The sequence below is a fragment of the Taeniopygia guttata genome, chromosome 35 (genome assembly GCF_048771995.1).
Source record: "Taeniopygia guttata chromosome 35, bTaeGut7.mat, whole genome shotgun sequence".
Lineage (NCBI taxonomy): Eukaryota > Metazoa > Chordata > Aves > Passeriformes > Estrildidae > Taeniopygia > Taeniopygia guttata.
The window spans coordinates 4,153,158-4,163,925 of NC_133060.1; the positions used below are offsets into that span (position 1 = coordinate 4,153,158).

The 10,768-nt window shown below is 60.9% G+C and overlaps 1 protein-coding gene across 4 annotated transcripts; it reads left to right on the forward strand.

The window, feature by feature from the left end:
* Window positions 1–151: 151 nt before the first annotated feature.
* On the forward strand, window positions 152–9,982 carry LOC115493070 (uncharacterized). Of its 4 annotated transcripts, none has more exons than XM_072921149.1 (8): window positions 152–512; window positions 1,071–1,325; window positions 2,345–3,761; window positions 5,108–5,277; window positions 7,244–7,466; window positions 8,137–8,587; window positions 9,034–9,193; window positions 9,738–9,911. In XM_072921149.1, exons 2-8 carry the CDS (start codon window positions 1,125–1,127, stop codon window positions 9,819–9,821), a joined length of 2,706 nt encoding a protein of 901 aa, XP_072777250.1. In that variant the 5' UTR covers window positions 152–512; window positions 1,071–1,124; the 3' UTR covers window positions 9,822–9,911. The 4 variants fall into 4 exon arrangements, with proteins under 4 accessions (XP_072777250.1, XP_041568554.2, XP_072777251.1 ...); XM_041712620.2 differs by having other exon boundaries at window positions 9,762–9,911; XM_072921150.1 differs by lacking the exons at window positions 8,137–8,587; window positions 9,034–9,193 and having other exon boundaries at window positions 153–512; window positions 9,762–9,982.
* The last annotated feature ends 786 nt before the right edge of the window (window positions 9,983–10,768 follow it).

Consider the following 10,768-nt stretch of genomic DNA (forward strand, 5'->3'; position numbering starts at 1 on the left):
CGGCGCCGGGCCGGCAGAATGCCGCGCGCTGATTGGCTGAGCACGTACGGCCGCCTGCCGGAAGCCATCTTGCCGTGCTTTCGCCTTACGGGGCGGGGCGCCTCACGGCCACCGTACCGCCGCCATCTTGCGCTCCACTTCTACTCCTGCGCGGCTCCGCCTTTCCGGCCGTCTCCTCGATGGCGCGGGACTGGCGGCCGCTGGCCCGCTCGCCGCGGCACCGGGAACGGCGCAAAGCGGCCGGAAACCCGCGCAGGGCCGCGAGGGTTAAAGGGGCGGGGTCCCGGGGCGCGCCGCACGTTAAGATGGCGGCTCCCGGCTCGGCGGCGCCGATCCCCGGATGAGGCGGCGCGCTGCGATTGGTCGGCAGGAGTGACCACGCCCCTTTCTTTGTACGGTGTCATGGCGGCGCCCGCTCGGCCGGGCCGGCGCGGGGCGGCACTTCCGGTCCTGCGCAGTGCGCGGCCGCGGCCGCTCGGTGGCGGCGGCGCCGGAGGAGCCGCGCGGGCCCGGTGAGCGCGAGGGGGGCGGGGCCTGCCCGGGGCGGGGCCGGGGGCGGGGCCTGCGCGGGAGGGGGCGGGACCAAAACCGTGAGGGGCGGGGGCGACTGGGGGGGGGTGTGGGGGGAATTCGGCGGAATTCGGGCAAATTCGGGGGGTCCCGGGGGAGGGAGAGGAGTTGGAGGGGGAAGGGGGGGGTTGGGGGGCCCGGGAGGGGGAGGGACCCGGGGGGGGGGGGGGCGTAGGGAGGGGCTGAGGGGGGGAGGGGAGGGCGGGGGGGGGCTGAGGGGAATTTGGGGGAATTATGCAGGAATTTGAGGAAATTTTGGGGGAAATTTGGCGAATTTGGGGGATTTGGGGGGTCCTGAGAGGGCGGGAGGGGGAGGGGAGGCGGAATTGTGGGTTTGGGGGTGCGGGAGGGGGTGGGGGGGAGGGGAAGGCGGAAGTTGCTGCTGGAGGGGAATTTTGGGGTTCGGGGAGGGCTGGGGGAGGTTTTGGGGCGGGGGAGGGGAACTGGGGGGGGATTTCCGGGTCCCTCCCCTGACCCCTCCCCCCTCTCCCCTCCCCCAGGCCTCCCCGCTGACCGCGCCCCTCCCCCCCATTTCGGGGGTCCCAAGGTTCCCCATGGCCGCTCCCCCCCAGCCAATCATCGTCCTGGACGACGACGAGGAGGAGCGAGGCCCCTCCCCCTCCCCCCAAAGCCCCGCCCCCAGCCCCGCCCCCAGCCCCGCCCCTCCCCCCACACCGGGGCAGCCCCCCCCCAACGGGGCCGGGGGAGGGAGGGGCGGCACCTTCTGGGAGGAGAACGAGCGGCTGTTCCAGCAGGTGAGGGGGGCAGCCAGGTGTGCCCGGCTGGGGGCGCCCAGGTGTGCCCGGGGGGGTGGGGCGTGGCCCAGGTGTGACCCAGGTGTGTCATGGTGTGCCCAGGTGTGTGAGGGTGTGGCCCAGGTGTGCCCAGGTGTAATCTCAGGTGTGTCTGGGTGTGGCCTAAATGGGCCCGGGTGTGTGTGGGTGTGGCTCAGGTATGTCCATGTGTGGTCTCAGGTGTGTTTGTGTGTGCCTCAGGTGTATCTGGGTGTGTCCCAGGTGTGTGACAGTGTGCTTCAGGTGTGCCCAGGTGTAACCCAGGTGTATCCAGTTCTATCCAGGTGTGTCCCAGGTGTAACCCAGGTGTGCCCAGGTGTGACCTAGGTGTATCTAGGTGCAACCCAGATGTGCCCAGGTGTGCCCAGGTGTATCTCAGTTCTATCCAGGTGTGCCCAGATGTAACTCAGGTGTGCCCAGGTGTATCCAGGTGTAGCCCAGCTGTGCCCTTGTGTGCCCAGGTGTAACCCAGGTGTGCCCAGGTGTAACTCAGGTGTATCCAGTTCTATCCAGGTGTGTCCCAGGTGTAACCCAGGTGTGCCCAGGTGTGTCTGGGTGTGGCTAAAGTGTGCCCAGGTGTATTTTAGTTTTATCCAGGTGTGCCCAGGTGTAACTCAGTTGTACCCAGGTGTGCTGAGGTGTATCTCAGGTGTGCCCAGGTGTGACCTAGGTGTATCTAGGTGCAACCCAGATGTGCCCAGGTGTGCCCAGGTGTATCTCAGTTCTATCCAGGTGTGCCCAGATGTAACTCAGGTGTGCCCAGGTGTATCCAGGTGTAGCCCAGCTGTGCCCTTGTGTGCCCAGGTGTAACCCAGGTGTGCCCAGGTGTAACTCAGGTGTGCCTAGGTGTATCCAGGTGTAACCCAGGTGTAACTCAGGTGTATCCAGGTGTAACCCAGGTGTGCCCAGCTGTGCCCTGGTGTGCCCAGGTATGCCCAGGTGTGACCCAGGTGTGACCCAGGTGTTCTGTTTCCCCACAGTTCCTGTCGCTGTGCGCGCCGCTGACACAGGAGCACCCCGAGGTGCTGCCGTTCCTGAGCTCGCGGCACCTGCGCGCCCACCCCGACTTCCGGGGGTCGGCCGAGTTCCGGAACATTCTGGGCCGGCTGCTGCGGCGCGTGCGGGGCCGGCGCCGCAAGGTCTACGTCTACATTAACGAGCTCTGCACCGTGCTCAAGGCGCGGGCGCTGCGCCGCCGCCTCCCACTGCGCGCCCTGCCCGCCTCCCACCAGTGCCCGCCCGCTTCCCACCAGTATCCCGACGGAGCCTCCCAGTATCCTGATGGATCCTCCCATTATCCCGATGGAGAGTCCGAGTGTCCTGATGGAGCGTCCCAGCACCCTGAGGAAACGTCCCAGCATCCCCCAAGTTCATCCCAACATCCTCTCAGTTCATCCCAGTATCCCCCTGGTTCATCCCAGTGCCCCCCCAGTGCCTCCAAGTGCCCCCCCAGTTCATCCCAGTATCCCCCTGGGACCTCCTGGTGTCCGCCTGGTTCATCCCAGTATCCCGATGGAGCTGAGCCGTCCCAGTGTGCCACCAGTTCATCCCAGTATCCCGCCGGGGATCCATCCCAGTCTCCCCAGGGCTCCTCCCAGTGTCCTGCTGGTTCTTCGGAGCACCCTGGGGGCTCTTCCCAGTATCCCAGCACTCCATCCCAGTATCCCAGCGCTTCGTCCAGTGATGCTGGCACTCCATCCCAGTATCCTAATGGTTCATCCTGGTGCTCCAGCACCTCATCCCAGTATCCCGGTGGTTCATCTGGCCATCCCAGTGCCTCATCCCAGTATCCCAGCAACTCTTCCCAGTGTCCCAACGCCTCATCCCAGTGTCCCGGCGCTCCATCCAGCAATCCCAGTGCCCTGTCCCAGCCGGCCGGCGCCTCCGAGGGTGCGCCGCGGCACACGGGTGGCTCGCGGCGGCAGATCCGGCACCTGGAGCACCTGCTGCGCGTCTATGCCAGTGAGATCCGGCGGCTGCAGGAGCGCGAGCTGGACCTGGCCGAACTGGACAGCGCCGACTCGCCGTACCTGCAGGAGAACCGCCTCAAGAGGAGGATGATGCGCATCTTCCGCCGGCTCTGCCAGCTCAAGGACTGCAGCAGCCTGACGGGCCGCGTGCTGGAGCAGCGCATCCGCTTCCGCGGCACGCGCTACCCCGAGGTCAACCGCAGCATCGAGCGCTTCATCAACCGGCCTGACGCCTTCCCCGACTACTCGGACATCCTGCGCGAGATCCGCGGCGCCAGCGCGCGCCATGGGCTGGGGCTGGGCCGGCGGCAGATGGAGAACATGGCCCAGGAGGCCTTCCGCGAGGTGGGCAACCGGCTGCAGGAGCGGCGCCACCTCGACCTGGTCTACAACTTCGGCAGCCACCTCACCGACCAGTACCGGCCAGGTAACGGGGGAAACGGGGGGAAAATGGGGAAAAATGGGAAATGAGGAATGGGAAATGAGGCACAACTTGGGCAGCCGCCTCACCGACCAGTGCCGGCCAGGTAACGGGGGAAATGGGGGGGAAAATGGGGAAAAATGGGAAATGAGGAATGGGAAATGAGGCACAACTTGGGCAGCCGCCTCACCGACCAGTACCGGCCAGGTAACGGGGGAAAAATGGGGGGAAAGCGGGGAAAAACGGGGTAAAAATGTAGTACAACTTCAGCAACCACCTCACTGACCAATACTGGCCAGGTAATGGGGGAAACGGGGAAAAATGGGAAATGGGGAATGGGAAATGGGATACAACTTGGGCAGCCGCCTCACTGACCAGTACTGGCCAGGTAATGGGGAAAAACTGGAGAAAATGGGGGTAAAAATGGGAGAGGAAATAGGAAAAATGGGAAGGGAAATGGGGAAAAATGGGTAATGAGAGGAAAATGAGAGGGTAATGGAGAAAATGGGAAATGGGGGAAAAATGGGAAATGGGGAAAAAGGAAAAATGGGAGGGGAGATGGGGAAAAAGGGGAAAACGCGGGGCTGGGGAAAATGGAGAATGGTGGGGGCATGGGGAAAGTGGGAAAAATGAAAGGGGAAATGGGGGTAAATGGGGAAAATGGGAAATGAGAGGGAAAATGGGATGGGGCGAGGAGATAAGGGAGGAGAAGTGGGGGAAATGGGAAAAAATGGGTGGAATATGGGGGAAAATGGGAGTGGAATGGTGGAAAATGGAATAAAAAGCAGAAAAATGGGGTGGAAAATGGGATGAAGGTGAGGAAATGGGGATGGGGTGGGTCTGGAAATGGGAATTTTCAGGTTTGGAAATTTGGAATTTTGGTGTTGGGAATTAGGGGGGTTGGAATTTTGGGATTTTGGGGTTTGGAATTTTGGGGTTTGGGAATTTGGGAAATTTGAGATTTTGGGGTTTGCGAGTTTTAGGATTTGGAAGTGTTGGGTTGGGAATTTTAGGATTTGGGATCTCGGGATTTAGATTTTGAGACTTCAAGATTTGGGATATTGGGGATTTAGGAGTTTGGGGTTGGAAATTTTGGGATTTGGAATTCTGAGGTTTGGGATTTCAGGATTTGGGATTTGGGGGTTTTGTGATTGGGAATTTTGGGATTTGGGATTGGGAATTTTTGGGATTTCGGGATTTGAGGATTTTGGGATTTTGGGTATTTTGTGATTTTGGGGATTTGGGACTTCGGGAAATTTGGAATTTTGGGATTGGGAATTTTTGGTATTTGGGAAAATTTGTGATTTTGGGATTTAGGATTTTGGGAAATTTGTGATTTTGGGTTCCCCCAGGCATGGACCCGGCACTGTCGGACCCCGAGCTGGCCCAGCGGCTCCGGCGGAACCGGCGCCTGGCCCTGGCCCGGCTGGACGATGTCATCGCCCGCTTTGCCCAGCGCCAGGAGCGGCACCACGAGAGCGGCATGGCCCGGAAACAGCGGGAGCGGAAACGCGGGAGCGGGGTATGGGAACAGGAAAAGGGAACGGAAACATGGGAACCAGGAATGCGGGGTACGGAAACGAGAAATGGGAAACGGGAACAGAAACGCAGGAGCAGGGTATGGGAATGGGAAGTGGGAACCAGGAATGCGGGAGTGGTGTATGGAAATGGGAAATGGGAAACGGGAACAGAAACACATGAGCGGGGTATGGGAACGGGGAAACAGGAATGGGAAGGGGAAACAGGAACAGAAACAGGGGAGCAGGGTACGGGAAACGGGGGAACGGGAATGGGGAAATGGGAACAGGAAAGGGAATGGAAACAAAGGAACGGCGTACGGGATGGGAAATGGGAACGGGAACAGGAAATGCTGGGAAGAGGGTACAGCGGGAATGGGGAAATGGGAACAGGAACGGGAATGGAAACAAGGGAGCACGGTACAGGGAATGGGGAATGAGAATGGGAAACAGGAAAAAAGAACGAAAATGAGGGAACAGGGTATGGGAATGGGGAATGGGAAACAGGCAATGGGAACGGAAATGAGGGAATGGGGTATGGGAATGGGAGACGGGGAACAGGAACAGGAAACCTGGGCAGGGGGGAATGGGGAAATGGGAACAGAAACGGGAAATGGGAAAGAGGCAGCAGGGTATGGGAATGGGGAACGGGAAACAGGAAACGGTCCCGGAAATACAGGGACAGAGTACAAGGGGAAAGGGGAACGGGAATGAGAAAGGGAAATGGATCCAGAAACACAGGAACAGGGTACGGGGGGACAGGAAATAGGAAATGGGAATGGAAATGGGAACAGGAAATGGCCCTGGAAACGAGGGAACAAGGTATGGTGGGAATGGGAAATGGGAATGGGAAACAGGAACAGGAAATGGGAAACAGGAACAGGAAATGGGAACAGGAATGGGAAATGGCCCAGAAACAGGGTATGGGAAATGGGGAACAGGAAACGGGAATGGGAACAGGAAACGGGAACAGGAATGGGAAATGGCCCTGGAAAGGTGGGAGCAGGGTACAGGGGGATGGGAAATGGGAATGGGAAACTGCCCAGAAACGGCCCTGGAAACACGGGAACAGGGAATGGGAACAGGAACGGGAAATGGCCCCGGAAACGTGGGAGCAGGGTACAGGGAAACAGGAAATGGGAAACAGGGACACGGTGGGGAAAAGGGAATGGGAAATGGGAACAAGAAACGGGAACCAAGGTGGGGGAATGGGAAATGGGAACAGGACCCAAGGTGGGGAGGGGGGATGGGAAATGGGGCGGAGGAGGAGGAAGGAAAGAAGGAAGGAATTGAGGAAGAGGAGGAGGGGAATGAGAAAGAAGAAAAGGAGGAAGGAAGGCAGGAAAAGGAAGAGGAAATGGAAGAGGAAAGACAGGAAAGGGAAGAGGAGGAGGAAGAAGTGGAGGAAAATGAGGAAGGACAAGCAGAGAAGGAAGAAAAGGAAGGGAAGGGAAGAGGAGGAGGAAGGGGAGGAGGAAGGGCACAGGAAAGAGGAAGAGAAGAAAAGAGAAGAGGAAGAGAGGAAGAGAAGGAGGAAGGGCAGCAAAAGAAAGAGAAGAAGGAAGGGCAGGAAAAGAGGAGGAGGAAGGGTGGGAGGAGGAAATAAAGAAGGAGGAAGGGCAGGAAGAGGAGGAGGAAGAGGAAGGGTGGGAAAAGGCAGAGGGAGAGGAAGAAGAGGAGGAGGAAGGCTGGGAAAAGGAGGAGGAAGTAAAGGAAGAAGAGTGGGAAAAGGAGGAGGAGGAAGAGGAAGAGAGGAGGAGGAGGAAGAGGAAGAGAGGAAGAGGAAGCAGAGAGGAAAAGGAGGAGTGGGAAGAAGAGGAGGAGGAAGGGTGGGAAAAGGAGGAAGAATTGGGGGAGGAAGAGCAGGAAAAGGAGAAGGAAGTGAAGGAGGAAGGGCAGGAAAAGGAGGAAGAGGAAGAGGAGGAAGGCTGTGAAAAGGGGACTCCCCCCTTAAAAATTCTTCATCCACAGAGGAAGAAAGAGGAAGAGGAGGAGGAAGAGGATGACGAAGAAGGAGAGGAAGAAGAGGAAGAGGAGGAAGATGAAGAAGATGAGGAGGAAGAGGAGGAAGAGGAGGAGGAGGAAGAGGAAGAAGGAGAATCCTCCGAGGCTGAAGGGCGGGTGAAGGTCAAGGAGGAAGAGGAGATGGAGGAGGAGGAAGAGGAGGAAGGAAGAGAAGCCACGGCAGCACAGGGTAGGGCTGGGGGAATTTCGGAATTTGGGGGGATTTCAGGGGAATTTTGGGAATTCTGGGGGGATTTTGGGGAATTCTGGGAAATTCGGGGGAGGGATTTTGGGAGGGATTTGGGGAGGTCTGGGGGTCCCATTTGGGGGGATTGGGGGGATTTTGGGGTGCTGGGGGGAAGGGATTGGGGGATGGAATTTGGGGGCTTCTGCAGGAGAATTTTGGGAATCTTTGGGGGGGTTTTGGGGAGAGGAAATTAGGGGTGGAATTTGGGGATTTTGGGAGATTTTGTGGGGGTTTGAGGCTCTCGGTGGGGGAAATTTGGGGGGGGGTGAATTTGGGAATTAAGGGGGATTTGGGGGCTCTGAGGGAGATTCTGGGGGGAAGAATTTGGGGGATCCGGGGTGGGGGGTGTTTGAGGCTTTTGGAGGAAGAAATTGGGGATGGGATTTGGGGACTTTGGGGGGAATTTGGGGGTATGGGGGCTTGTGGAGATAAAAGTTCGGGGATGTGGGAGGAAATTTTTGGGGTCCTCGGGAAGGAATTCTGAGGTCTTGGGAGAGAATTTGGGGGAATTTTGGGGGGTCACGGGGGGGAATTTGGGGATCCTTGGGGGGGGGTCGTGGGTGAGTCCCCACCCCTCCCCCTCTCTAACCCCCCTTCCCCTCCACCCCCCCAGGAGTGGCCGATCCGGGGGTCCAGGCGCTGCCCCTCCCACCCCCCGCGGCCGAGGGGGACGGGGGGGTTCCCGGGGGGGTCCCTGAGCCCCTCCCCCCCGCCAAAGCCGAACTTTTCGTGCTGGAAATTGAAACTTTCCCCCTGGAGCCGGGAGAGACCCCTCCCCCCTCCCTCTCCCCCTCCCCTCCCCCCGCCCTGGGCGGCTCCGAGGCCACGCCCAAAGCCACGCCCCCCTCCCCTCCCCCTCCCCGCTTCCAGCTGGATTTCGGGGCGCGGGGGGGCCACAAGCGCCCCTCCCCCCCTTCGCCCTGCCCCTCCCCCCCCAGGGCGGCGCTGGGGGGAGGCGCGGGCGCCGCCATCAGCTCCACCTCCCTCAATGGGGGAGGGGCTGCGACCCCCCCGGGACCCCCCCCCAGGAAACTGAGCCGGATGGAGCTGCCTGGGGGGGGCAGGTGAGGGGGGAGGGGAACGGGGGGTTTGCGGGGATTCCGGGGGGTCCCGAAGGGGTTTGGGGGGATTTTGGGGGTCCCAAGGATGTTTGGGAGGGCTAGGAGGGGTTATTGGGATGTTGGGGGTGGATTTTTGGTGAGTTTGGGGAAATTCTGGGCGGTTTGAGGGGTGCCTGGAGGGTTGGAAGGGGTTTGGAGGATCCTGATGGGATTTTTTGGGGGAGTTTGGGGAAATCTGGGGAGGCTTAAGGGGGGCCTGGAGGGGGTTTAGGGGGGGTCCTGATGGGATTTCGTGTTGCCAGGGGGGATTTCGGGTCCTGGGGTGGATTTTTGGGGTTCCTAGCAGAGATTTTGGGGTCCCAGGTGTGGATATTTGGGGTCCCAGGTGGATTTTTGGGGTTCCCTGTTTGGTTTTGGGGGTGTCTAACCCTGCTCCCCTACGCCCCCAGCCTGGCGGTAACTGGGGGGGGCTCGGAGGGGGAGGAGCCGGATTTGGGGGGCGCCCCCCCCTCCCCCCTGCCCGACTCCACCCGCGCCGACTCCCCCGGGGGGGACCTGGTGAGCTCCTCCCAGGGGAGCCCCCCCCGGGCAGCCCCCCGGGCCTGCAAGGTGAGGGGGGGTGGTTTGGGGGGGGGTTGGGAGAGATTTGGGGGGGAATTAATGGGATTTAGAGGGTCCTGGGAGGCATTTGGGGGGGTTTGGGGGGACTTGGGGAAAGATTTGGCGGATTCTGGGGTTCCTGGGGAGAATTTGGGGTCCCTTTGGAGGGGAATTGATGGGATTTGGAGGGTTCTGGGAGGGTTTTGAGGGTCTGAGATTAATTTGGGGAGCTCTGAGGGGGCGTGAGAGGGATTTGGGGGGCCCTGGGGGGATTTGGGGAGACGTGAGGGGGTTTGGGGGAGATTTGGGGGGTCCTGGGAGGGATTTTGGGGTCTCTGTGGGGGACTTGGATGCGGTTCGGGGGGAATTTGAGACATTTTGAGGAGGATCTGAGGGGTTTGGGGGGATTTGGGGGGGACTGGGGGGATTTAGGGGGTTGCGAGGGGTTTTGAGGGTCCCCAGGGTGAGTCTGGGAGATCTTTGGGGGCTTTTGGGGGGGATCTGAGGTGCCCAAAATCCCCGTGGGGTGACCCCGGGGGTCCCGGACCCCCAGACCCCCCAATGCGCCTCCCCCCAGGCCAGCGTGGGAACCCAGTGCGACCCCGAGGAGATCATCGTGCTCTCGGACTCGGATTAGCCCCGCCCCCTGTCCGGCAAACCCCGCCCCCTCCGCGTGCAGACCCCGCCCCTCTGGCCCCGCCCCTCAATAAACCCCGCCTTTTGTTTACGCGTGCGGCTCCGCCCATTTGTGGGCGCGGTCTGCGGTGACGGCGCCTGTTGTATCGCGACATGACGTCATACAGGGGGTGTGGTCTGTGCGGATCAACGGACGCGGCGCCTTTAAGGGGCGTGGCGGGTCCGGGGGCGTGGCTGGCGGGTTCAAGATGGCGGCGGCGGCGCCGTGAGGGCTGAGCGCGGGTAACGCGGGCGGGGGCGGGGCCTGCGCGGGAGGGGGCGGGGCCTGCGCGGGAGGGGGCGGGGCCTGCGCGGGAGGGGGCGGGGCAAGGGGCGGGGGGGGAATTGGGCAGAATTTGGGGGGTCCTGGTGGGGCTTGAGGGGGATATGGGGGGGAATTAATGGGATCTGGGGGTTCCTGGGGGGGATTTGGGCGGTCTGGGAGGGATTTGGGGGGAATTAACGGGGTTTCGGGGGTCCTTGGGGGGGTCAGCGGGGGATTTGGGAAAGATCTAGGGATTCTGGGGGTCCTGGGACGAATTTGAGGGGAATTTGGCGGGTCTGAGATGGATTTGGGTGGATCTAGGGGACCTGGGAGGCGTTTGGGGGGGATCAGGGGGGAAATTAAAGGGGTTTGAGGGGGGGTCTGGCTGGGATTTGGGGGTTGTGGGAGGGATTTGGGGAGGATTTGAGGGTCCTGGAGGGGAATTAATGGGATTTGGGTGGTCCCTGGTGGGACTGGGGGGTATTTGGGGAGCATCTGGGGGGTCCTGGTGGGGACTGGGGAAAGATTTGGGGGATTCTGGGGGTCCTGGCGGGGATTTGGGGTCCCATTGGCGGGGAATTAATGGGATTTGTGGGGTTCTGGGGGGTCCTGAGGGGGTTTGAGGGGGGTTTGGGGGGTCGTGA

Coding starts and splice junctions, on each gene's coding strand:
- LOC115493070 (XM_072921149.1), top strand. CDS start 1,125: ATGGCCGCTCCCCCCCAGCCAATCATCGTCCTGGACGACGACGAGGAG. Junction 1,326..2,344: donor ACGAGCGGCTGTTCCAGCAG/GTGAGGGGGGCA, acceptor GTTTCCCCACAG/TTCCTGTCGCTGTGCGCGCC. Junction 7,467..8,136: donor AGAAGCCACGGCAGCACAGG/GTAGGGCTGGGG, acceptor CCACCCCCCCAG/GAGTGGCCGATCCGGGGGTC.